The sequence below is a fragment of the Macaca fascicularis genome, chromosome 18, assembly GCF_037993035.2.
Source record: "Macaca fascicularis isolate 582-1 chromosome 18, T2T-MFA8v1.1".
In the NCBI taxonomy this organism is placed as follows: domain Eukaryota; kingdom Metazoa; phylum Chordata; class Mammalia; order Primates; family Cercopithecidae; genus Macaca; species Macaca fascicularis.
Genome location: NC_088392.1, coordinates 80,835,249 through 80,863,021, shown reverse-complemented (window position 1 = coordinate 80,863,021; position 27,773 = coordinate 80,835,249). Strand labels below are relative to the sequence as shown.

At 43.7% G+C, this 27,773-nt stretch overlaps 2 protein-coding genes across 34 annotated transcripts in view; both read left to right on the top strand.

Moving 5' to 3' along the window:
* PTPN2 (protein tyrosine phosphatase non-receptor type 2) overlaps window positions 1–15,607 on the top strand; it is a 155,048-nt gene extending 139,441 nt beyond the window's left edge. For 15 of the 27 annotated variants that reach the window (XM_074022970.1, XM_074022974.1, XM_074022966.1 and 12 more), the window contains one exon: window positions 5,920–6,734. In XM_074022970.1, the coding sequence (XP_073879071.1) occupies window positions 5,920–6,127 (208 nt within the window). In that variant the 3' untranslated portion in view covers window positions 6,128–6,734. Of the gene's footprint in view, window positions 1–5,919; window positions 6,735–6,837; window positions 6,931–15,240 lie in introns of those variants that run through there. The other 12 variants (XR_012427360.1, XM_074022978.1, XM_074022979.1 and 9 more) reach the window with 2 other exon arrangements.
* A 4,434-nt stretch (window positions 15,608–20,041) lies between these two features.
* The window catches only part of LOC107128087 (uncharacterized), a 49,709-nt gene continuing 41,977 nt past the window's right edge, over window positions 20,042–27,773 (top strand). For 3 of the 7 annotated variants that reach the window (XM_074022986.1, XM_074022987.1, XM_074022988.1), the window contains exon 1: window positions 20,525–20,844. Coding sequence is in view for 2 of the 7 variants with exons in the window: in XM_045377838.3 (XP_045233773.2) it covers window positions 20,048–20,842 (795 nt within the window). In the remaining 5 variants the exon portion in view is untranslated. Of the gene's footprint in view, window positions 20,845–20,940; window positions 21,708–21,893; window positions 22,073–27,773 lie in introns of those variants that run through there. The other 4 variants (XR_012427362.1, XR_012427361.1, XM_045377838.3 and 1 more) reach the window with 3 other exon arrangements.

Below are 27,773 nucleotides of genomic sequence, written 5' to 3'. Positions count from 1 at the left end.
CTCAGTGCTTTGGGAGGCCAAGGCAGGCAGATCACTTGAGGTCAGGAGTTCGAGACCAGCCTGGCCAACATGGTGAAACCCCGTCTCTGCTGAAAATACAAAAATTAGCCAGGCATGCTGGCACACACCTGTTGTCCCAGCTACTTGGGAGGCTGAGGTGGAAGAATTGCTTGAACCCAGGAGGTTACAGTGAGCCAAGATCATACCACTATACTCCAGACTGGGCAACAGAGCAAGACTCTATCTCAAAAAAAGATAAAAAGAAATGTAAAAGAAGAGCATAGGATCAGGGGTGTGAAATAAAGGTTACTCTGAACAGTTTTGTTTTTTAATCAGTCCCAGTAATTTTTAATACCTATAGATAGCTTTGCATTAAAGATCCTAATAAGTCTTATTGAAAGAATTTCAACTTTTTTTTTTCCCCTCCAAGATGGAGTCTCGCTCTGTCACCCAGGTTGTTGGAGTACAGTGGCGCAGTCTTGGCTCACTGCAACCTCCGCCTCCTGGGTTCTAGCAATTCTCCTGCCTTAGCCTCCCAAGTAGCTGGGATTACAGGCCCCTGCCACCACACCCAGCTAAGTTTTGTATTTTTAGTAGAGACAGGGTTTCACCGTGTTGGCCAGGTGAAACCTCCTGACCTTGTGATCCTCCCACCTCAGCCTCCCAAAGTGCTGGGATTACAGACGGGAGCACCATGCCTGGCCAGAATTTCAACTTTCAAAAGAAATAGAACACAGTACTTTCTTGTATTCATTTTCATTGTTGAATATCCTCCAAAGCAGTGTTTTTCAAATTGAAGGTCAAATCACATAGTTGTGAAGTTTATTGGATTATAAACATTTTAAAAAATTATCAGCATATCAAAAATAATAACATGAATTTAACAGATGCTGGCGAAGTTGTGGAGAAAAAGGAAAGTTTAAACGCTGTTGGTGGGAGTGTCAATTAGTTCAACTATTGTGGAAGACAGTGTGGTGATTCCTCAAAGACTTAAAAACAGAAATACCATTCAACCCAGCAATCCCATTACTGGTCTACAGCCAAAAGAATATAAGTCATTGTACTATAAAGACACATGCACGTGTATGTTGATTGCAGCACTGTTCACCATAGCAAAGACATGGAATCAATCTAAATGCCCATCAATGATAGACTGCATCAAGAAAATGTGGTACATATACAGCATGGAATGCTATGCAGCCATAATAAAGAACGAGATCATGTCCTTTGTAGGGGCTTGGATGGAGCTGGAGGCCATTATCCTTAGCAAACTAATGCAGGAACAGAAAACCAAATACCACATGTTCTTACAAGTGAGAGCTAAATGATGAGAACACATGGACACATAGAGGGGAACAACACACACTGGGGCCTGTTGGAGGGTGGAGGGTGGGAGGAGGGGGACAGTCAGGAAAAGTGACTAATGGGTACTAGGCTTAATACCTGGGGGATGAAATAATCTGTACAACAAACCTCCGCGACACAAGTTTCAAGCTTACATAACAAGCCTGCATGTGTACGTACCCCTGAACTTAAAAAAGAATTTTAACCTGTTTTTATACATGTATGTGTGATGTATAAATTCCGTATATTTACATATACATTGTGTACATATGTAAGTGTGTGTGTGAGGGTACTCTGTTGTGAGGCTGTTTCTTACTGTAGGTTACAGTCTGAGTTTGAAAGCCAGTATTCTCAATTACAGTCCAACCCAGAAACCCAGTTCACTGAGAGTGAGAAACAACTTGGACATATGAAAAGTCTGGAGCAGGCAGAGTGGCTCATGCCTGTAATCCCAACACTCGGGGAGGCTGAGGCGGGTGGATCACTCGAGCCTAGCAGTTCAAGACCAGCCTGCGCAACATGGCAAACCCTGTCTCTACAAAAAATACAAAAATTAGCCACATGTGGTGGTGCATGCCTGTAGTCTCAAGGGAGGCTGAGGTGGGAGGATTGCTTGAGCCCAAGAGGTTGAGGCTGCAGGGAGCCATGATCACACCACATGATCTTCTGTGGGCAAGGGTCCACGGGAGGCATAGGGTCCACGGGAGGCATTCCCGTTGATTAATGGCCTAAGTTGCATAAATATAAATATATGGGAAAACCTGGGCAGGTCCCACTTGGCAAGTGATTACACAGACTAATTTCTTTAGGCCCCACTAGGAAGAAAAGATTTTATCACAAATCGAGAGTAGTCTGTCATTCTCTGGAATTGTGTTCTTAAATTAGATAAAGGCATGCCTTGGTATTTGTCTCTAGTCCATTCCTGAATCATGTAGTGCACTTTTGGAAAGCAAAAACCTCCATTCCATTCTTTTAAATGATCTCAGCCCAACCAGAAAGCATAATCAGTTCCCCCAAATATAGTACAAAACCTTTTAAACTCCTATATAGCATTTAAAGCACTAATTATGTAATCATATAACACTTAATGGACTCATTATTGGGCTTATATGGTAAATGACAAAATACTAGATACAAATTATAATTGCCTTTTATACCGCAATGAAAATAAAAAATGAAATAATATGTTAAAGATTATATCTAAATTGGAAGCTTGTTACCGATACCCCCAGGCTCCTGGCAAAAGCTGAGAAAGGGCCCATGGGAGGCTAACCCCTCTCTGGTTTTATACATATTTTGCCTACACTTGAACACAAATGTTTTTCACTAGCAGGTACATGCATATTTGTGATAGTGAATTTTCAATTCAGAGAGTGAATTCTGAGTAAGAATTTTTGCAAGTCATTATAGCAAATATTCAGATGGAGTTCAGACAGCCAGGGATACCTGTGTATATGATAACAAAAAGTGAAAAAGACATGAGAAAGCACCATAAGATGAACAAAAATAGCAAAACACAGTCCGTCCTCAAGTTGCGGAATATGTTATGAAGATAAAACAAGTACCCAAGTTAGCACATTATTAGTAAATAATAAATTACTTCAAATTAAATGCCGTAAGAATAGAAGGGCTAGAGGGGGTGGAGCGAGGATAATTGAGTATAATTGAAATGAGAGGACAGGAGAGAAGGGAAGGTTTCTATTTTAGTGGGGGAACAAATTTGGAGAACAGCAAAAAATGGCAAGAACAAAGTTCTGCATAGCAGGAGAATATTGGCAAGCACTTGTGTGGACATGTGTTCTCAGTTCTCTTGGGTACGTATCTAGGAGTGGAATTGCTGGGTCATATGGTAACTCTATGTTTAACTTTTTGAGGGGCTGTCAAAAGCTGTTTTCTATGGCAGCTGAACCATTTTACATTCCCACTAACAATCTCTTGGGGAGAGAAGGTTCCAGTACACCAAAGAAGTGTAACATTGATTAAAGTATTCTAATACATAGTTCAATTCAGATTTCTCTTGTCTGAAAGGTTCACCATATAGCTTTTTTAATAAACAGTTTTATGGAAAGATAATTTATATACCATAAAGTTTAGTCCTTTAAAGTGTACGATTCAATGAATTTTAATACCTTTACCAAATTGTGTAGCTGGCACCACGATCTAATTTGAGAACATTTTCCTGATCCCAACTTCTGTAGCTGTTTAAAAAATATCTCAAGATTAATCAAAGATTCATACTGTATTTAGTTGATGTGAGTCTTTGGTCTCCTTTAATCCCTACCTTTTTCTTCCTTCCTTGACATTTGTATTTTTGAAGCTTCTAGACCAGTTATCTTTTAGAATGCCTCATGCAATGCATTTCTTTAATCTTTATTTATCATAGTTAAATTCAGGTTAAACATCTTGACCAGGAAAAAAGTAGTCTCAATGTAGGAGACATTGAAGAGGGATTTGAGATTTTTAAGCACTATTGTGCACTGGGCCCTGTAACCAAAAAAAAAAAGTTTTAAATCAAGCTGCATGTCTAGGAGTATGCTCTAGAAAAATTACCATGGCAATAATATTTAATTTGAGGGTAGGGAAGCTAGTTAGGCCTTTGCTGTAATACAGAAAAGTGAAAAGAGGGGATGGAAGAAATAGTAACCTACATGTTGCCATTGGCCGTTTTTTTGTTTGTGTGTGTGTGTGTGTATGTGTGTGTGTGTGTGTGTGTGTTTTTGAGACGGAGTCTCGCTCTGTTGCCCAGGCTGGAGTGCAGTGGCCAGATCTCAGCCTCCCGAGTAGCTGGGACTACAGGCGCCTGCCACCTCGCCTGGCTAGTTTTTTGTATTTTTTTAGTTGAGACGGGGTTTCACCGTGTTAGCCAGGATGGTCTCGATCTCCTGACCTCGTGATCCGCCCGTCTCGGCCTTCAAAGTGCTGGGATTACAGGCATGAGCCAACGCACCCGGCCTTGTGTGTGTTTTTTATAGAGAGGTAAGATCTTGCTGTATTGCACAAGCTGGACTTGAATTCTTGGGCTTAAGCCATCTTCCTGAGTAGCTGGGTGGCATTATTATTATTATTATTATTATTATTATTTTTTTTTTTGGAGACGGAGTCTCGCTCTGTCACCCAGGCTGGAGTGCAGTGGCCGGATCTCAGCTCACTGCAAGCTCCGCCTCCCGGGTTCACGCCATTCTCCTGCCTCAGCCTCCCGAGTAGCTGGGACTACAGGCGCCCGCCACCTCGCCCGGCTAGTTTTTTGTATTTTTTAGTAGAGACGGGGTTTCACCGTGTTAGCCAGGATAGTCTTGATCTCCTGACCTCGTGATCCACCCGTCTCGGCCTCCCAAAGTGCTGGGATGACAGGCTTGAGCCACCGCGCCCGGCCGGCATTATTATTTATATAGAACAGGACTAAGTATCTTGGGAGTCAAGAGACTTTCCACTGAAACAAAATTTCTGAGACCAGATGCAGTGGCTCATGCCTGTAATCCCAGCACTTTGGGAGGCTGAGGTGGGCGGATCACTTGAGATCAGGAGTTCGAGACCAGCCTGGCCAACATGGTGAACCCTCATCTCTACTAAAAATACAAAAAAAAATTAGCAAGGCGTGGTGGTGCACGTCTGTAATCCCAATTACTTTGGAGGCTGAGGCAGGGGAATTGCTTGAACCCGGAAGGCGGAGGTTTCAGTGAGCCAAGATCATGTCACTGCACTCCAGCCTGGGCAACAGAGCAAGACTCCTTCCCCCACCCAATCCCCCCACCCAAAAAAAAAAAAAAATTCTGTATCGACTATGAAAATGGGAGCTAGAAATGTGTATGGTCAAAGAAAAGAATAGGTGCTCCCACAACAGAACAGAACATTCATGGAAATATTAGATAGATAGCTTTTATAAGAGTCTTAACCGTCAAACATGACCAGGAAAGGGGATCAGATGCAGGCAGTACCCCCTTGTGTTCCCACTCCTGCTTCTGCTGACTAGTTAACAAAGAAGGAAAGAAAACAGTCATCATTTCACGTTTCCAGAAAGTTCCTTGCTTATTTTCAGGTCCCACTAAAAGGAGTTATCAATATAAAATTGTACCAGGAATGGTTGTCAAGGTACATCTCTGAATCATTTAAGAATATTGAGGCTTTTCTTGGCCGGGCACTGTGGCTCACTCATCTCAGCACTTTGGGAGGCCAAGGCAGCTGAATTGCTTGAGGTCAGGAGTTCGATCAGCCTGGCCAACATGGCAAAACCCTGTCTCTACTAAAAATACAAAAAATTAGCTGGGCATGGTGGTGCACGCTTGCAATCCCAGTTACTCGGGAGGCTGAGGCACGAGAATCACTTGAGCGTGGGAGGTGGAGGTTGCAGTGAACCAAGATTGCACCACTGCACTCCAGGCTGGGTGACAGAGCAAGACGCTATCTCAAAAAAAAAAAAAAAAATATTGAAGCTTTTCCCCTCATTATTCCTGTGTTCAAGTAGGGTGAAAACTATGTGGATACGGATGGTTTTATTTGCACCTAGGTCCTCTGTGTTAGAGTACTCAAGTCCTGCCCTGTGTGCACTTCCTTTTACTTGTTTTTATTTCTTCATAGTGCTCTACGGAAACGTATCCGAGAGGACAGAAAGGCCACCACAGCTCAGAAGGTGCAGCAGATGAAACAGAGGCTAAATGAGAATGAACGAAAAAGAAAAAGGTGGTTATATTGGCAACCTATTCTCACTAAGATGGGGTTTGTGTCAGTCATTTTGGTTGGCGCTTTTGTTGGCTGGACACTGTTTTTTCAGCAAAATGCCCTATAAATAAACAATTAATTTTGCCCAGCAAGCTTCTGCACTAGTAGCTGACAGTGCTACATTAATCACAGGGGTTTGTCTGCAGCAAACGCCTCATATCCCAGAAACGGTGCAGTAGAATAGACATCAACCAGATAAGTGATATTTACAGTCACAAGCCCAACATCTCAGGACTCTTCACTGCAGGTCCCTCTGAAACCCAAACTGTAAATGGCTGTCTAAAATAAAGACATTCATGTTTGTTAAAAACTGGTAAATTTTGCAACTGTATTCATACATGTCAAACGCAGTATTTCACCTGACCAACATTGAGAAATCCTTTATCACAGGATTTGCTTTTGGAGGCTATCTGGATTTTAACCTGCACTTGATATAAGCAATAAATATTGTGGTTTTATCTACGTTATTAATGGAAAGAAAATGACATTTAAATAATGTGTGTGATGTATAATGTACTGTTGACATGGGCAGCAACACTTTATATTCTTAAACATTTCAGGGTAAATATATTTTATAAATATCTATTTAATCTTTTGTAGTTAACTGTACTTTTTAAGAGCTCAATTTGAAAAATGTTACATAAAAAAATAAATTGTGTGTTGATTCAATTGTACTGGATACATTTTCCATTTTTCTAAAGAGAAGTTTGATATGAGGAGTTAGAAGTCGGAATAAGCAATTTCTACTATACATTGCACTTCTTTTATGTTTTACAGTTTCCCCCATTTTAAAAAGAAAAGCAAACAAAGAAACAAAAGTTTTTCCTAAAAATATCTTTGAAGGAAAATTCTCCTTACTGGCATAGTCAGGTAACAATTGGTCAAGACTTTTGTAAAGAAATTGGTTTCTGTAAATCCCATTATTAATATGTTCATTTTTCATGAAAATTTCAATGTAGTTGGGGTAAATTATTTAGGAAGCAAAAGTAAGAAGCAGCATTTTATGATTCATGATTTTAGTTTACTAGACTGAAGTTTTGAAGTAAACATTTTTCAGGTTCTTTCTACTTCAATAAATAGTATGATGATATGCAAACCTTACATTGTCATTTTAACTTCTTAATATTTTTTTAAAGCATACTGTTTAATGAATTTAACTGCTCATTTGAGTGCTAGCTTTCTTCAGATTTCAACATTCCATTCAGTGTTTAACTTTTTTGTCTTAAACTTGAAATTGTTGTTGTAAATTTAATTGCTAGGAGGCATGGATAGCAAACATTATTATGAATAGCATACCTTATTTCAGTGGTTTTCAAACTATGCTCATTGGATGTCCAGGTGGGTCATCAGGTTACTTTCAACCACAGCTTCTCTGCCTTGTCTCTTTATGTGCCACTTAAGGTGTCTGCATAAGGCTTAAGTATTTTAAAGGGGGCAGTTATCATTTAAAAACAATTTGGGGCCGGGCGCGGTGGCTCAAGCCTGTAATCCCAGCACTTTGGGAGGCTGAGACGGGCGGATCACAAGGTCAGGAGATCGAGACCATCCTGGCGAACACGGTGAAACCCCGTCTCTACTAAAAAATACAAAAAACTAGCCGGGCGTGGTGGCGGCGCCTGTAGTCCCAGCTACTTGGGAGGCTGAGGCAGGAGAATGGCGTAAACCCGGGGGGCGGAGCTTGCGGTGAGCTGAGATCCGGCCACTGCACTCCAGCCCGGGCGACAGAGCCAGACTCCGTCTCAAAAAAAAGAAAAAACAAAAAAAACAAAAAAACAATTTGGTCGGGCGCGGTGGCTCTTGCCTGTAATCCCAGCACTTTGGGAGGCCGAGGCGGGTGGATCACCTGAGGTCAGGAATTCGAGACCAGCCTGGCTAACATGGTGAAACGCCGTCTCTACTAAAAATGCAAAAATTAGCTGGGCGTGGTGGTGGGCGCCGGTAGTCCCAGCTACTCAGGAGGCTGAGGTATTAGAATTGCTTGAACCCAGGAGACGGAGGTTGCAGTGAGCTGAGATCGCACCACTGCACTCCAGCCTGGGCGACAGAGCGATACTCCATCTCAAAAGAAACAAACAGAAAACAGTTTGTGGCCAGGCGCGTGGCTCACGCCTGTAATCCCAGCACTTCGGGAGGCCAAGGTGGGTGGATCACGAGGTCAGGAGATTGAGACCATCCTGGCCAACATGGTGAAACTGTGTCTCTACTAAAAACAGAAAAATTAGTTGGGTGTGGTGGCACATGCCTGTAGTCCCAGCTCCTTGGGAGGTTAAGGCAGGAGAATCGCTTGAACCCGGGAGGCAGAGGTGGCAGTGAGCCGAGATTGCCACTGCACTCCAGCCTGGTGACAGAGCAAGACTTTGTCTCAAAAAAAAAAAAAAAAAAAGTTTGAAAACCATTGGTGTAGATAGATATTTTGAATTGATTTGCATAGTCTCCTTGAATGTGTTAAATTATGTTGAAAGTATGAAAGCAGGATGTAGGTGGTACTATATATTAAATAAGATTTATATAACATGTGCCTGTGTCCTGATTCAGTATTACTGTGTCCTGTAACCTTGAAATGGAGAGGAGGTAAGAGGGACATTTTTTTATGTCTGTCTGCATTAAACATGTGTTGAGGCATCCAAGACCCTTCACATTTCAGGTTTTTATTGGTTTAAAACCTCTTTCCGGTTTGTATTGGTTTGTCTTTGCTAAATACAGTATGTTACTCTGCAAGTCACATATAAGTAGACCTTATGACATTTCCAGTTGAAACTAGGCTTGTTTTCGGTACACAGGTGAAGACTTGAGGAAGCCAGTGCCAGGGAGGACGTGCCTCACCCCCCTGCTGGCTGAATGCGCTTCATCCGCTTACGCTTTGCTTTCTGTATGCTTTCTGTCCTTCTGGGTGGTGTCGTGTATATTTTTAAAACCACATTCAGTGTGATGAACACTTGTTGGTACACTTCTAAGGTTAGTCATCTTTCCTTCTCCACGCAGATCCTTGAGAAGGGCATTGACAGTGGATGCGTTAAATAGTGTTCAGTTGTTACCAGTAATCATATTTTTTGGTGGATGTCGTGAAAACACATGACATCGTGTTGTGCCCATGATCATTATCCTGACTTTTTATTTGGTGAGGTGTGCTGGTCAAAGAGACAGACGTGGCTGCCTTCTCTGGTAACAGCCAGAGGAAAAAGTTAGCAATTCTAGATGGGCTGTACAGCTTTAAAAAAACTGGTTGTATCCTTAGGTCCTCATGATATTAAATATTTTCTAATTTTAACAGATTTTAAGAGTCAGATATTATACTTTGACTTGAATGAGGTGTAGTGTTGTGTTGCTTTTTGAATAGGTTAAGGAAGAAAAAATTTTAAAAAACGGTTTTTTTTTTTATTTTCAGGAGTTCGTATCTAGCTCATTTCCACTCATATCTATTTCTGCTAATAGATTGACAGCAACCTTTGGTTTAATGCCGTGTTCTCTAACTACACCAAGAAGTTATATATTCCTTTCCAATGTTAGCCAAGTATTTATTTTATGTTAGCCTATGACTGACTTTTATCTGTGCTTGCACATACATAGAATGTAAAAATATAATTCTCCATGTTTAATGTATCCATATAAAAATGAAAATACTCATTTTCTGCATTCTTAAAGAGTTAAAAAAAGTAACATGTAATAAGTACATGGAGGACTTTAGAGCAATATAAAGGCCATTTCTTGTGTTGGAGGAGACTTTATACATTTGTCAGGTTTTCTGCCTTTTGGTCCTTTTATGTTCTTAGTCCATTTCATTGTTGTTCTAATGTTTTTACCAAGGAATGAACAAGAAAAGAGAAAGGAAGGAAAAAAAATGTGTTAATTGTTTTCTTTTAATGGTATGTCAGTGGAAGGGGTTCTGACTCTAAGCTAATGTGCACTTGTTGTGCCTGTCCTCTTTGTCTTAAACTAAAGTTGGTGGTATGAATCAAAAAGTGTTTATTGGTTTAAAAAGCAGTTTATGATATGAAACGGTATTCCAGTTTTTATATCAACTCCTTTGCTTTCAACAGTCAGTTCAAAGCACCATTTATTGATCGTTTATTGTATTCCAGACACTGTATTTTTTTCTTTACTTATTACTCTACTTAATCCTCAACACACTTTTATGAAGTAGGTATTGTTGTTAATCGACCTGAAACTGGCATTTCTCCATCCTTTTATGGTGCTGTCATTGAAAAGTCTCAGATGTGTAACATGTACTAGAATTAGATAATTCTCAAAGAAACACTGCAACTGCAACTCATTTCCCTCTGAGAAAAAATACCACTGACTAGATTACATATCTAGTTCCAGACCAGAATCTACTGCAACTCATTTCCCTCTGAGAAAAAATACCACTGACTAGATTACATATCTAGTTCCAGACCAGAACCTGGTGGTATTAAAAGTGTTTTGGTTGACTGTTCTATACCATAATGAGTACCTACATTCCCAAATTGCCTGCCTGGTTATTGTACAGACTTAAAAATCTAGTCTGCCTTGATTTTTACTTTTCAGATACAGATGTTTAAACAGATTTTTGCTGGGCACAGTAGCTCACACCTGTATTCCCTGAACTTTGGGAGGCCAAGGTGGGAGGATTGCTTAAGCCCAGGAGTTCGATCAAGATCAGCCTGGGTCTCTACTTTAAAAAAAAAAAAAAAAAGAAAAATTTTAGCTGAGTATGTTGGCATATGCCTGTAGTCCCAGCTACTCAAGAGGCTGAGGCAGGAGGATCGCATAAGCACAGAAGTTTGAGGCTGCAGTGAACTATGATGGAGCCATTGCACTCCAGCCTGGGCAATAGAGGAGACTTGTCTGTCTCTATGTATTTGTGTCTCTCTCCTGCGCGTGCATGCGCGCTCGCTCTATACACGCACGCACATACATATAGAGAGATGTATATAAAATAGATATAAACATTTTAAAGATATATATATATATATTTAAAAAATATATATTCTATTATAAGCCAAATGTCATCAGGCATGTAGTCCATTTCTTTCTGTGTTCAAGCAGGAGTTCCAGTTCTGTAAACATTGGTTTATCTTTTTTTCTAGCAGGTGCACACATGGGTTCTCAGTGATGTGTAGCCAGGGCATAGATTCCTCTCGGTCTATTGTACCCCGCAGGGAGAGGTGTCTGAGGCCCTCCCTCACCTGGCTGTGCTTGACGCACAGTGCATAGCAGAAATGCCTGTTCTGCATTCCCATTTATACATCAACAGCTAATAAAGTCTCTTTTACTTTTAAGAGGCCCTTATTTGACTTTGACTTATTTAGATGGTAGGGGCCTAGAATCTTATTAGTGAAATTTTGAAAAATAGAAATGTATTTTTTCACGATTTAAAAGCCACCTGTGTGGTTTACTCTGGAGTTGACCTGTTCCACTCATCCTTCTCCCCAGTTCATTTGTTTGGTTTCAGTTCCACTTTCCCTTATACCTATCTTCAAAGCAGTGTCTATGGGACAGCGTTACCAAGAGCCCTGACTGGGCCTGGCTTGGAACTCACTCCTGTAATCCCACCTCCCCCTAGAAGTGCAGCTACACTAGAAATTACAGCTGTCTTTGTTCCAGTGAGTATGTATAAGGGGTAACATGCCTTGGTGGGAAGCAGCTCAGATTGTGTGGCCTCCTCAATCCCTGCTCTACCGAGAGCTCCCCAGTTCCAGTACTGGACACTCAGTGGCTCTGTTCTGTGTGCCTGGTCCTAATACAGCCATTGTGTTGTTCATCCAGAATTAAGAATTTAAGCTTTTCACTCCTCTTTGGGTAGTATTATTTAAGTAAGAACTTCTAGGAAAATAGTATGAGTTTGGTTATTTTTCCCTCAGCAGCAGGAATTTTCTGAATATTTAGCACATTCAGTTGCTCCAAGAACAGCATTGAGCAATGCTGCACATGTGCTTTCTCCTAAGGCTGTCTCCCCTGGCGCCTGGGTTCTGGAAAGACTCATTGTCCTTCAGGGAGGGGAGCGTTTTTCCTCACTGCCATTGCTGAGCCTTTTCTCCTGCTGTGTACGGTTTAGCCCAGGATAGAGCCATCGCTGACTGTAAGCAGTGATGGATAGAAGTGTTTACTTGGTTTGCGAGGCCTTGTCTCTAATGGGTAACAATCTGACAAGGAAAACATTTCAAAGAGCCCTGACCGGGCCTGGCTTGGTAACTCACTCCTGTAATCCCAGTACTTCGGGAGACGGAGGCCGGAGAATCATTTGAGCCCAGGAGTTCGAGACCAGCCTGGGCAACACGGTAAAACCCCATCTCTATTTGAAAAAAAAAAAAAAAAAAAAAAAAAGCCCTGACCCTCTCTGGGCATTGGGAGAATGAAAAGTTCAGACTTTTGAACTCTTCCTACTTTATTTTTTTAAATTTTGGATGGAAGGTGGGAATTATGCAATTTGGTGAGGATGTTACAGAAACTGCTTCAGGCCTTTCTGGTTTTGCGTTAGACAGTATGTTTTGAGGAGCTCCAAGAACTGCACAGGAATTTTTTTCTTTATACAGACCATTTTTTAAAGACACATCAAGTTCTTTATTGTGGCTCTAATTTGGCAGATTTTTCAGAGACAGGTTGCTCTTGATATATCAAATTTCTGCTATTAAAAACTTCAGTTATTTTGAGTTTGGTGAATTCAGGAGTGGGAACCTAGGTAAGTCATCTGTAGGGCATCTTTGCACCTTAAGAGAAGTTTCTGATTAGCCTCAATTCAGTTTAGTAGAATGTTAGTGTGGATATCTGGTGGCACAACCTATTCTTGGTGCAGTTTGGCTTTCCGTGGCCTCAGGCGTAGAGCTGACTTGGGAGTGGACCCTCTGTCCACACCCACCCGACCCTTGCGCCTTCCAGCATAAAGCGGTGTGTGAGAGCCACCGTCTCCACAGAAAGCACCACGTTTGTTTCATTTGACTTGTTTGAACCCATTTCTCTTGCCTTTGCCTTTTTAAATAAAAATAGCAAAAATTGATTCAAGTGAATCTATAAGAATTTATTCAAGTGAATCTATAAGAATTTTTTCAAGTGTAGCCCATTTTACTTTTCAGTCTTGCAGGTAAAGTCTTTAAAACAATCAACCCTCCTAATGATTTAACTGTATTTTCTTACCCCCCTCCCTGAATAATATTTACAAATAAATAATGTGAATTTTTAAAAACACTGTCCTTCAGTTGTTATAAATGATAGTTCATTCTTGGTAAGTATATCTGTAACAAAATACTGGGGAAGGACATGAGGTATGGTGAACACCTACAGTTCTGCCAACCAGCTTAAATACATAATCTATATTTTACCCACGTAATACCTCTTCTAGGTAGACAGCATTCTCCCTATTTTCAGATGAGAAAACTGAGTCAAAGAATAAGTAACTTGCCCGATTGCACAGCTAGTACATAACAGAACTGAGATTCCCTCTCCAATCTGTAGACTTCCAGTAACTCCCAACCTCATACTTTTTCTATTATGTTACACTGACTCTGTTGTTGTTGTTGTTGTTGTTTTGGAGACAGAGTTTGGCTCTGTCACCCAGGCTGGAGTGCAGTGGCGCAGTCTCACTGCAAGCTCTGTCTCCCAGGTTCACGCCATTCTCCTGCCTCAGCCTCCCAAGTAGCTGGGACCACAGGCACCCGCCACCATGCCCGGCTCATTTTTTTGTATTTTTTTTTAGTAGAGACGGGGTTTCACCGTGTTAGCCAGAATGGTCTCGATCTCCGTGATCCGTGTGCCTCGGCCTCCCAAAGTGCTGGGATTACAGGCTTGAGCCACTGTGCCCGATCGACTCTGTTTTTAATGGAATATTTAAATGGGAAAGTAATAGACAACCACTGTTACCTGTTAAAATCCAGAGTAATTCTCTGTTTTTTAAATGGAGCACATTTAAAAAACTTTGTGCACCAGTTTGAAGTACCACTGCAACAGAGAAATACTAGAACATCAGAGTATTCTCTAAACCAGATCATTATTTCATTCACATTGATTGGTCGCATTAAGTTATTTTTTAAAAACATGGATGCATGGAAAACATATATTTTGCAGCACTTAGAATCAATAAAAAGTACCTTCAGCCATTTGGTTCAGGTTCTGAAGATTCATGTAATAAACATCCATAGTAGTTTTGAACTCACAGATATCTAATGAGAATGTTTTCTTGATGACTTGACATTTCTCTGTCAGTGTTGGATAATCAAAGAAAAAAATGACTGTTCAGAACACCACGGTGCTTGATACAATTATGCCAAATACCCTGTCTTTAAAGGGAGTAGCCTAATTCTCAGCATTTGGGAGTTCTTGACTAAATGTGTGGGTATGATTTATATTTCCTATTTGTTAATATATATGTGAAGATATAATACTGACAAGTATTTAGATTTGGAGGTTTTGTGGTACTGAGGGGAGTTGGGGGAAGAATGGAAATACCATTTACCTCCTAAAAAGTTCAGTTTCTTGCAAAGTTTGTGAAGTGACATCAAAAACTCAACTGCCTTTACAATAGCCATTCCATCTGTCTGTTGCTTATTTGAACTCTCATTTATTTTTACTTTTTGGCATTAAAATGCAATAAATCTGTCGATTATTTTATGTCTTTTATATTAATAGTAGCTTAAGATTGGGTCACTTCATTTCAGTAGATATAATTGTTAGTATTATCCTTCAGGGCAAAAAGCATCTGCTAACAACCTGTGATTTAAAAATATAGGCCGACTTTATGTTCAAACATTATGTTGATAATATTTTTAGCAGTATTACACAGTGGAGGTCCAAATTGGATTAGACTTTTGCATTGAATTCCAAAGTATTGGTAAGTCTAGCACATACTGTAAAGTCTTGCTAAATTCTTGTGGGTACATTATTTTAAAACCTGTCTGTCAGTATCACATAGAGGTCACTTCTTGAGTAAAACAACATGACCTTAAAAATTCACATAATTCTTGAAAAAGAATATAAGTCACGACGCCTCCACATGAGGCCGCGCCACCCCACCCCCGTGTGATATCCGACACCTCAGCCATTTTACCAAGATAACAGTGGGGCACTTAGTGTGGTTGGATGCGGCATGTGGGGATGATTTTTGGTGGCCTTTTCAGTTCACTGTTAGTCCTTTTATGTTTGTGTGCATCTGTGTTCGTCTGTGTTTGGTAAATATGAATTGAATAGATGACTTCTTATTTTATGTTTTAGGCCAAGATTGACAGACACCTAATATTCATGACTTGAGAATATTCTGCAGCTATAAATTTTGAACCATTGATGTGCAAAGCAAGACCTGAAGCCCACTCCGGAAACTGAAGTGAGGCTCGCTAACCCTATAGATTGCCTCACAGTTGTTTGTTTACAAAGTAAACTTTACATCCAGGGGATGAAGAGCACCCACCAGCAGAAGACTTTGCAGAACCTTTAATTGGATGTGTTAAGTGTTTTTAATGCGTGTATGAAATGTAGAAAGATGTACAAGAAATAAATTAGGAGAGATTACTTTGTATTGTACTGCCATTCCTACTGTATTTTTATACTTTTTGGCAGCATTAAATATTTTTGTTAAATAGTCTTATGTTGGTTTGTGTGCATTATCTTAGGACAGCTCTGCTTCTAATAATGAATATTTTCCTGTGGGTTTATAATTTCTGTAACAAGTAACTGACATATTGCTGAGGCGGGCGGATCACTTGAGATGAGGATTTGAGACCAGCCTGGCCAACATAGCGAAACCCCGTCTCTACTAAAAATAGTAAAAAAATTAGACCTGGTGGCAGGCACCTGTAATCCCAGCTACTCGGGAGGCTGAGGCAGGAGAATCACTTGAACCCAGGAGGCAGAGGTTGCAGTGAGCGAAGATCTCACCACTACATTCCAGCCTGGGCAATGAGTGAAAACTCTGTCTCAAAAAAAAAGGTTTTTTAGTTGCCCTTCAATAGTCTTTCTATTCTTAATCGTACAGGTTAGGTGAAAGCAATAATAGAAGAGTTACGATATTCCTTTGTTACTTGGGAGAATATTAATATGGATAATGGTGTTGCCTTAAGATCGACATTAATTTCAAATCAAGTACAGCAGTTCAGTGCGGTTTTTAGAATCACAGCATCATTCCTGTGTTGGATGTTGTGCTTTCCCCAAACAATTCCCAGCACTTTGGGAGGCCGAGGCGGGCAGATCACAAGGTCAGGAGATTGAGACCATCCTGGCCAACATGGGGAAACCCCCTCTCTACCAAAATACAAAAAATTAGCCAGGCATAGTGGTGCGCGCTCGTAGTACCAGCTACTCGGGAGGCTGAGGCAGGGGAATCGCTTGAACCCGGGAGGTGGAGATTGCAGTGAGCCAAGATTGTGCCACTGCATTCCAGCCTGGCAACAGAGCCAGACTCTGTCTCAAAAGTATATATATAACAATTTTTTTTTGTTTTGCCAACTTTGAAATTCATAAAATATTCATAAATACATCTATTTCATATCTTTAAATGACTTAGGTTCCTTTTTGCCTTATATGCCAGGTTTTCTGGGTCTATTTTAGGAGTACGTAAACTATTCCTGCTAGATATTTCCCGAAGGATGCATGAAAAGTTTATTATACTACAAAGTCGTATGGGAAGATGATCTTTCCGTGGTGTCAGCAAAGCTGCTGGCAAGAATCTACACTCCGCGACCTCTGTCTGCTCTTCCTGCACACGCTACCCCACTCCCGAAATGACCCAGAAACGTCTGCTCTTCCTGCACACGTTACCCTACTCCCGAAATGACCCAGAAACGCCATTTTAGCTTGTACTGTAGCTTAATAAAGCTACTGCTCTTCAGGTTTCCCTTCTATGACTTCTTGGCAGCATCATTAAGAACTCTGTCTTTGAAACTCTCTCCTTCGACTCCGAAAGACTTGTCTCTGGGTTTTCTTCGTCTCAGTTCTTCTGCCTGACTCTTGATTATTGGGGTTTCCGAGGACTCCATTTTTGGGCCTTTTATTTTAACACACTTAACCTTGGGTGATCTGATGTTTCCGCAAGTCTTTAATACCTGTAAGCTGATGACATGCAACTTCTTCAACTCCAGGCCGGATGTCACTTCAGAGTTATAAACCATATATCCAGTTCCCTAAGTGGTCATTGCATAAGCTCCTTACCCTCTAAAATTTAACATGATTTCCCTCCTTTCGTCTCTTCCTACTGTATTCCATTTATCTGGTGGCACCCCCTGGAAACCTGAAATTCATCTTTAGTTCCTCCACTTAGACTTCATGTCCAGTTTGGTTACAAAGTCCTGTCAGTTCTGCACAGTGACTCTTGCTCCCACTGCCCCTGCCTTGGTTTAAAGTTCCATGCTTGTCCAACCCATGGCCCACGGGCTGCATGCCACCCAGGATGGCTTTAATGCGACCCAACACGAATTTGTAAACCTCCTTAAAACGTGTGGGAATTTTTTGCAATTTTTTTGTTTGTTTTGTTTTGTTTTAGCTCACCAGCTATTACTAGTGCATTTTATATGTGGCCCAAGACAATTCTTCCAGTGTGGCCCACGGAAGTCAAAAGATTGGACACCCCTGACTTAAACCTTCCTTGTGTGTGCGGGTCACAGCAGCAGGTTCCTGCCTAGACATGCCTGTTTGTCCCAATCCACTTAGCACAGCTCCCAACTAATTTAAGATCTGTTACCCTCCTTAAAATTCGCTTATGGCCGGGCGCGGTGGCTCACGCCTGTAATCCCAGCTCTCAGGGAGGCAGAGGCGGGAGGATAGCTTGAGCCCAGGAGTTTGAGACCTGCCTGGGTAATACAGCGAGACCCCGTTCTCCACAAAAAGGAAAAAAAAAATCGCTTATGGCACCTTAGACAATTTCATCTTCATTTTAAATCACAAAGCCTCAGCACCTGCCTGCCCTGATAAGGCACCCTAAGCTGCAGCCATCCCAAACGATTTGGAATTAGTGAAATATTGTTCATTTGCTCAGTGAATATGTAGTGAACACACTTATGTGCTTGGCACTATAGGAGACAGTGGATGTTCAGTGATGGGGGAAAACGACTGTAGTCTACTGTGGTCTTATGGGAGAGTTAAAACAACAAACCTGTAAATAAGTGAGATACTAGGAGTAGTTGGCACTGAATGTTCTTTTGGGATGGCCACGTAAGCCCTCAGTTTGGAAAGGGCAGTGGAAGACAAGACTCGAGCTTTCCGGATCGGATGCGACTCTACCCTGTGGTCTGCAGGACAGGCAGGCATGTATGCCCAAGGCAGCTCTGGAAGCCACGAGAAGCGTCTCTGAAATAAGCCGTGTCTGCCACTGCCCTTTGCGGTCACTTATTTTTGATGAAAAACCAGTATCTTAACCAATAGAATCAGAAACTTATATTCTGCTCGGAAAATAATGGCATCTAAGTAGAAAACTAAAAATTCTTAATTCAGGCCGGACACAGTGGCTCATGCCTGTAATCCCAGCACTTTGGGAGGCAGAGGCGGGCGGGTTTACCTGAGGTCAGAAGTTTGAGACCAGCCTGGCTGACATGGTGAAACCCCATCTCTACTAAAAAATACAAAAATTAGCCGGACATAGTGGTGCACGCCTATAATCCCAGCTACTCATGAGGCTGAGGCAGGAGAATCGCTTGAACCTGGGAGCTAGCAGTTGCAGTAAGCTGAGATTGCGCCATTGCACTCCAGCCTGGGCGACAAGAATGAGACTCCATCTAAAAAAAAAAAAAAAAAAAAAAAAAAAAAAAAAAAATTCTTAATTCCAATGCCCCCAGGATGACTTGATTTTAAAGCCAACAAATCTGCTTCAGTCTAACTTTGTGTGGAGCAAGTGGTAGAGACATTTACTCCTTTCCAGATACAGGTGGTTCTCCATATTCGTGGGTTCCCCATTTGACATTTGTGGGTTCAACCTACGACAGATCAAAAGAAAACATAATACCACAATAAAAAGTAATACAAATAAAAAGCATAGTATAGGCCAGACACGGTGGCTCATGCCTATAATCCCAGCACTTTGGGAGGCCGAGGTGGGCAGATCACTTGCCGTCAGGAGTTCGAGACCAGCCTGGCCAACATGGTGAAATCCTGCAGGTCTCTACTAAAAATACAGAAGTTAACGGGGCGCGGGGGCGCCTGTAATTCCAACTACTTGGGACACTGAAGCACGAGAATCACTTGAACCTGGGAGGCGGAGGTTGCAGTGAACCGAGATCGCACCACTGCATTCCAGCCCAAGCGACAGAGCAAGACTCCATCTCAAAAAATAAAAATTAAATAAATAAATAAATAAATACAGGGTTGGGGGAGTCACTCAGTATCGTTTTCGGTTCAGTGTACCAAGAAGCACAAGGAAAAGCGTCTTTTCCCACCCTGTGGAACTCGAGCAATGATCACAGATTGCAAAAGCGGAAAAATGGACGAAGCAGTTTATCCACGTAAGGATCCAGATTTGTGCGCTGAGTTTTCCATGACTGTCCTGCCCTTTCTCCAACAGCGAAAAGAACGGCTCTTTTCTAGCCAGGATTGGAGGTGGGCGCTGGTGAGCAGGCGCAAAGTGGGCGTCGTATTGCAGCCTACGGGCGTTACCGTCTCAGTGCAGTGTCTCATGAACCGATGCTCGTGGAACGCAGGCAATACGAAGAAAATTACATAAATACAAAGAAACCACGCCGCCGGAGTGTCTTTGGATGAAGTGACTAAAGCACCTGAATAATATTAATTTGCTTGTGTTTCTGATAGTCTTAATGGACTTTGAGGAAGTTTGAATAAAAATGACAGGTAATGCGTATCTGTGTTTGAGCAACAATCTGCTAAGCCGGAGTTCGACATGAATAATTTTAGCCGAACATGAGTGAGGGAAGCTCAGCGGTCTCTGAGCTCTGCGAGTACCCAGCATCGCCCTCCGCGTCGGGCTGGGTCTGCAGAGCCGGCCCGAACCCGGCCGCCCCCACGGCCTGCACCTGCGCTCCCCTCAGTATTCCCTGAGGCCGGGCCGGGGCTTCGCCCGCGGCTAACGCCTAGCGGTGATTTCATGCGAGGGGAGCATCTGCGCAGGGCGATCGAGAAAGTTCTCCTGCTGGCTGTGGAGTCGTCCTGCCCGAGAGGCGCCCGCACCAGCGGGTCTGGGCCCGCAGCCGTGTCGAGTGGGTCTCCGGTGTCTTACGGGAAGCTCCGAGAGCCCAGTCCGCGGCCACGCATCCGCCCACGGCTCCCCTGGAGGCACAGGCCCCAGCTCACTTCCCCACTCAAAACGCCGCGGGGGCTGGTGCCGTCCGCAGCCTCCGGTCGGGAACGGCGCAGGGAAGCCGGTTACAGGAAAGGTGCCGCCTCGGAGCGGGGTGGCGCAGCCCCAGGGCACGGCCCTCAGCCCGCTCAGGGGCCCCGACGGCGCCAGCACCGCGCGCACAGCACGCCGCGCACGCCACGCCGCCCGCGCACGCCACGCCGCCCGCGCACGCCACGCCGCCCGCGCACGCCACGCCGCCCGCGCACGCCACGCCGCCCGCGCACGCCACGCCGCGCCGTGGTCCCTGCTTTAGAAAAGTCCCAGGAAACGGCGAGGAGGAAGAAACCTTGGAAGCAGCGCCGTGAACGGTTCCCCACCCGAAGGAAGAGGCTCGTTCCCTTTTGGCTCCAGGACTATTCGGGGCGGGCCTGCTGCCCTGAAACCAGCTCCATCTCCCGAAGACCGAAAGCCGGGGTGTCGCTGGGACCAGGGGCGAGACGTCGAACACGTGTGGAGGATGAGAAGGCGCTGGAGACGGAGGGTGTGGTCGCGGATGGGAATGTACTGAAGCCACTGAGCTGTGCGAGTAAAAATGGTTGACAGTAAGTTTTATGTATATTTTACCACAATTTTGTGTGTGTGTGTGTGTGTAAAAGTTCTGTTTATCTGTACAATGGGAATAATATTGGTACCTATAGTTCGCAGGGTTGTTGAGAGGAAGAAATAAGATCTCAAGTGCTTATCACAGCATCTAGCGCCTGAATACGCAGGGATAGTAATACAATGAGCACGTGAAGAATGTGCTATTTATATTAACAAAAACTACATGAGGCCGTCCCTCAGCCAGGCAGCCAAACTTAGCACCCAGGCAGTGAGCCATGTGGGTGGTGTGTGCTTTCGCATGGGTGTGAAAAGAACGCCTTACCTCTATGGTCTCCCTCCCCGAACACAAAACCCCATCTAACCGTGAGAAAAACACCGGACACATCCCCGCTGAGAGGATAGCGGGCCAGGCCTCCTCAAAACTGACAGGCTCGTCAGCAACAAGGAAAGTGTGAGGAGTCTCAGCTCGGGAGGAGCCTACGGAGACGAAATACAACCACCAACTGCAACGGGCGTCCTCGGTGAGCTCCAGCCCAGAAAATGACATCAGGTTAAAAACTAAGGCCTGACGCGGTGGCTCACGCCTGTAATCCCAGCACTTTGGGAGGCCGAGGCGGGCGGCTCACGAGGTCAGGAGATCGAAACCATCCTGGCTAACACGGTGAAACCCCGTCTCTACTAAAAATATAAAAAATTAGCTGGGCGAGGTGGCGGCACCTGTAGTCCCAGCTACTCGGGAGGCTGACGCAGGAGAATGGCGTGAACCCGGGAGGCGGAGCTTGCAGTGAGCCGAGATCGCACCTCTGCACTCCAGCCTGGGCGACACAGCAAGACTCCATCTCAAAAACAAAACAGAGAAAAACTAAGGGAAGCTGAATAAATGGTGGGTTTTAGTTATACCAGTGGATCAGCATTAGTTCATTAATTGTGACAAATTTGCCATTCTAATGCAAGAGGAGAAACCAGGTGTGGGGCATAGAGGAACTCTGTTAGTTCCTCTATGTTTTCAATTGTTCTGTAAATCTACAACGAATCTAAAATTTAACAGTTACTAGAAAGAAAGAAAGGAAGACTGAAAAAACGATTCAAGAGGAAGTGATAATGTTGAAGACGGGGAAGAAACTGTGACATACAGATAATAGGAGTCCCTGAAGAAGAAATCCAAAGTGAACAGAAGACTGAAATTTGTAAATCAAGAAAAGTTTCCTCAAATAAAGTAATTTGAAACTACATGCTGAGAAACTTTATATATATTTATGTATTTTTAAGAGACAGGGTCTCGCTCTCTTGCCCAGGCTGGAGTACAGTGGCCCCTTCCAAGCTGCTCCCTGTGCCTGGCTCCCAGGCATCTCACAGGCACTTGGTGCTGGCAAAAGTAGTATTTCTTTTTTTTTCAAATGTAATTTATTTTTGTTTGTTTATTTATTATTTTATTTATTTTAGATGGAGTCTCGCTCTGTCTCCTAGGCTGGAGTGCAGTGGTGTGATCTCGGCTCACTGCAACCTTCACCTCCCAGGTTCAAGTGATTCTCCTACCTCAGCCTCCCGAGTAGCTGGGACTACAGGCGCCCACCACCACACCCAGCTAATTTTTGCATTTTTAGTAGTTACGGAGTTTTGCCATGTTGGCCGGGCTGGTCTTGAACTCCTGATCTCAGGTGATCTGCCTACTTTGGCCTCCAAAAGTGCTGGGATTACAGATGTGAGCCACTGCACCTGGCCTCAAATGTAATTTAATTTGTTAAACTTACTGTGGAATGTTTCCAGTATACACAACGGTGTGGAGAATCGTGTCATGAACCCCGTGGGTTACCCCAGCTTCAAGCGTTTTCAACACTGCTCTTCTTGCAGACTTACCTCCAGGTGTCGTGTAATGTCCTACACATTAGTCCGATAAGGGCTCTTTACAACTTTGGCCTGGTGGCAATATCATTATCCCATTCAGCAAGATCCGTATTTATGCATTAACATCTTCTAACACCGGGTCTGTCTTCAGTTTTCCACAGTTATCTAAAAAATGTGTCTTTGCTGTTGATTTGCTTGGATAGGGATCCAAGTTTTGTCCCCCTAGTACATTTTCTGGAAATGGCAGCTGAGTGTCTGATCCTCTGTAACAGTGCCCTTTCCCTTTTGGCCCCCATGCTGCTTATTCCTGAGGAAAAACATCGGTCATTTGTCCTATAAAATCTCCCACAATTTGGATGTGGTGATGGTATCTTTGTGGTGACATTTGTCGGTCCCTCTGTCATCTATTCCCGGAAACGGATCACTATGTCCAGGTGCCCATTAGATTTCAGTGTGACGTTTGTGGCAGGAACCCTCCATGACTGGTGCTGTGCACTTTGGTGTCACATCCGGAGACACTTCAGGTCTAGTTGTCCCACTTTTCATAAAACTAAGATTGATTGGTGGACGCAGTTGGTGTCTGACCCAGCCTCACGAAGCGCCACTTCACCCTCTCACCTGGTGGACTTCAGTAGCCATTGGTGATCATTGCCTCAATCTTTATTTCATTAGAGAAAGCAACATAGGAACTTTCTAGTTCCATTTCCCCCTGCATTTACTAGCCATGGTTTCTCTTTCTACAAACAATCTGTCTTGAGCCAGGCATGGTAGCTCACACCTGTAATCCCAACACTTTGGGAGGTCAAAGGTGAGAGAATCACTTGAGGCCAGGAGTTTGAGACCAGCCTGGGCAACGCAGAGAGACTCTTTCTCTACAAAACTAAAAACTTAGCTGGGCATGGTGGTGGCAGGCACTGTGATCCCAGCTACTTGGGAGGCTGAGGCAGGAGGATTTCTTGAGCCCAAAAGTTGAGACTGTAGTGATGATCAGACCACTGCACGCCAGCCTGGGCAACAGAGAGACCCTATGTGTAAAAATCAAAACGTACTTTCCTTCATCAACTACTAAGGTGTTCTGAAATATGGTTTATACTGTTGAAACAGATAGATAATGCTTGATTTTTTCCTTTTATTTATCAATTTTCAGACTAGTTAGGGTCCTAGAAAGCACCAGTGGCAACCAGTTATTTATTTATTTTTAATTTTTAATTTTTTTTTTGAGATGGAGTCTCGCTCTGTCACCAGGCTGGAGTGCAATTGCACAATCTCGGCTCACCACAACCTCCACCTCTCAGGTTCAAGCGATTCTCCTGCCTCAGCCTCCTGAGTAGCTGGGATTACTAGCATGTGCCACCACACCCGGCTAATTTTGTATTTTTAGTAGAGATGGGGTTCACCACGTTGGTCAGACTGGTCTTCAACTCCCGACCTCAAGTGATCCGCCCCCTCGGCTTCCCAAATTGCTGGGATTACAGGTGTGAGCCACCACGCCTGGCCAGTTTTTCATTTTTTAAGATATTATTTGGACTTCACATATTTTTATGCACTTAAATGCATGCAACAATTGTTATTTTTGATTCTTTCAAATGATACATTTTTGGTACATAGCAGGTGTACCAATCCTTTTGTGACAGGCAAAAGAAAATACTAGAAAGGTGAGGAAAGAGACTCAGCAGGTGGTGCTGGCCAGGTTCAGCACAGGACATGTCAATAACGTGTGGCAGTGACAGGAGGCCCCTTCCAGGAGCTTGGGGGAAAACACTGAACACTGCCTCTCTGTGAAAATGGATAAGGTCACTTAAGGATGAGGTCAGACCTACTGAATGTCGCTTAAAAAGACAAAATGGCTCCCAAACCAAAGTCTAGCTGTCTGCAGTAACATGCCTAAAGAAATAATGTGTCTGCAAGTATACATATGTAACAAACCTGCACGTTATGCACATGTACCCTACAACTTAAAGTATAATAATAAATTTAAAAATAATAATGATAATAATGTGTCTGTCAGAAGGAGTTTAGTAATGAAGGGAGCATGGTGGCGAAGCACAGAAGGAAGTCTCTATTTTACATGGCAGAATATTCCTATCTTGGACATCTATCCAGCCAGCCAACCAGCCAGCCAGCGCAAGGACCCAAGGCAATGAAACATTTGAGTCCAATGACAGCCCCTCTTGCTTTGATTCCATGCCCACTAGCCAACTTCCGGATAAGCTTTCTGCCTCCTGGCATATAACATTCACGGGCCAGGTTAAGAAGAATGCACAGTCATTTTTTTCAACAAGCAAATTGGCCCAGTTGACTACATGGCTTGGCATTTTGTGAATTTAGTTATCACATGTCAGTTACCCTGAGTTACATCAATCACAAGTCAAGGGCAAGGGGACATTTCTGGGATGGCAAAGACACAGACCTAGAGCCAAGGTGACTCCCTTAAGTGACGTTCTGTGGGGCCTTCAGCAGTCTGTGCCCAGCCTTCCCCTGCAGAAACCCTACCTCACTGTGCTTCTTAGAAGCTTCTAGGCCAGGCGAGGTGGCTCACGCCTGTAATCCCAGCACTTTGGGAGGCCAAGGCGGGCAGATCACGAGGTCAGGAGTTCGAGACCAGCCTGACTAACATGGTGAAACCCCTGTGTCTACTAAAAATATAAAAAGCCGGGAGTGGTGATGGGCACCTGTAGTCCCAGCTACTTGGGAGGCTGAGGCAGGAGAATCACTTGAACCCGGGAGGCAGAGATTGCAGTGAGCCAGATTGCACTACTGCACTCCAGCCTGGGCGACAGAGCGAGACTCCCTCTCAAAAAATAAAAAGAAGCTTCTAGCCCAGTTTTAGTGAAACAAACCCTAGCACCCAGTCTCCAAACACTACTGAATTTATAGTCAGAGTTTGCCTAACTAATGTCTGTATTATTTGAATCAGAGCCGGATTTGCTGTTGATATTTGTGACATGACCAAAAAAAGGACTGGAATTTAATTTCCTTATTGCTCCTATTATGCCTAAAATTCTCACCATTGTTGTGGGTTAAGAGGATTAGTGTCTAGGAGTCCCCATGTGAAATCCAAATCCAAGTGGAAGCACAATTAAGTCAGGACTGTGTTGCTAGGTGTTTTAGAGGAACTCATTGCTAGCCTGAGGGGCGTGATGGAGGCTGCAGATGGAGACAGATACGGCTCCTGGACCTCCTCGCGGGAGTGCAGTAGAGTCACCTGAGAGTGCCCCAGGTGAGAGATCGACAGATCCTGTAGGACACACTAACGTCAGGGCAGGCATCAACAGACCCCAGTTTTAGAAAGCAAGACTGAAAATTAATTCCTACTACGTTAGGTGACCACCAGCCAAAGTGAGTTTAAAATATGAATGAAATTCAAGGTCATAGGGAATCCCCATAAGGCCACAGGCATGGGAGGGACAGCGAGATGGCCACGTGGTAGGAGCACGGGCCCAAGCATCTGGGCTACTTCCTCATGCAACTTGTTCCTTCTTGACCTGCTCGAGCCCGATCCCATGTATTCCACTGAAGATGGAGTGTGGCTGTGCACATCCAATGGATAGCTCGTGAGTCAGACAGCACCCACTCATAATGGGCAGCTCAGGCCACAGGAGGACATGGTGGCCCATGGTCGTTCAATCTCTACTAGAGCCTGGTAGCAAGGCAAAAACTGTTTCTCGGAAGGAGAGTGTTCACTGAGGATAGCATATTCTAACAATCTGAGGGTTTGCACTGTCTTCACCCGTGAAGGCCTGCCAAAGGCTCCATGCTGCTTCCTTATCATAACATCGCTGGCAGTTTCAGCCCCATCAGTTCTGCAGGGTCACCCAGGCCAAATGCAAAGCAGCTGGTACAGCTGACCTATTGCAGAAACATCTCTCACTCTGAGCCCTACTCAAAACTGGCGGCTGGAACGGCCGCTGGGTCAGTGGGCTGGAGTGGCAGGCCTAGATGAGTCACATACTGCCTCCAAGATCCCGTGAGGCCCACTCAGTGCTGTTACTCTTCCTTGGCAGTAGGAGGGACCAGTTGCCGAAACTTGTCCTTCACTTGGAAGAGATATATTGACATGCCCCAGACGACTGGACCCTTGAACATTTTTGGAGGGCTGATTTCTCAATGTCTGGCACAAGTAGCGGCTACTCCATGTATCAAGTAGTTGTTACGTCCTGCTCAGATTTCCCAACTGCATGTTTTGCTCGATATAATATACTAGTGGAAGGGAAAGGTGATCAGGGTTCCTGGTGACTACATTGTGGCACAGGGCTAGAAAGCTGGTATAGCCAGACTTGGGGCAGTGAAGGTATATTATTGGCCTTACCAGGTGAAAGGAAACTGCTTCTGATGATATTTACTAAAGGTATAAAGAGGCATCTGTCAAATCAATAGCTCCATATAGATGCCAAGGAATATGTTAATTGCTCCATTAATGAAACTACATCTGGAATAGCAGCTGCAAGTGGAGTCACCACCTGACTGAGGGACAATCCATTGTCATCCCCAAAGATACATCAGTCTATGTGCAGGCCAAATAAGTGACTTGGATGAGGATATGGTAGGAATCACCACGCTTGCATCTTTGACTACTTTGATGGTGGCACAATTTCTGCAGTCCTTCCAGAAATGTGATACTGCTTTTGGTTTTAAGATTTTTTTTTTTTTAGGTAGAGGCAGTCAGTGGCTTCCTCTGGGCCTCTCCTGCCATAATTGCCTTGTACCACAGGTCAGGGAACTAACATGTGGGTTCTCCAGGTTCCTGAGCACATCTCTTCCAGATATTATGCATTCCGAAACTGGAACACCACTGTGAGAAGAACATGAGCCAAAATGCCATTGGTCACCTGCCCCCCACAAGCTCCTACTCTGGGAAACATCGGTGGTGTTTTGCATCTCCAGGAACTGGTGCCAATTCTGAGCCAGCTTCTAGTCCTTTCACATCTGATTCTTTTGCCTTCTCCAGCGCACAGTCACACTAGAAAATGGGTGCAGTCCCCTTTAGGGAAGGCAGAGATAAAGACCAACAGAGACAGGGTCTCTCTCTGTTGCCCAAGCTGTAGTGCAGTGGCATGATCATGGCTCACTGCAGCCTTGGCCT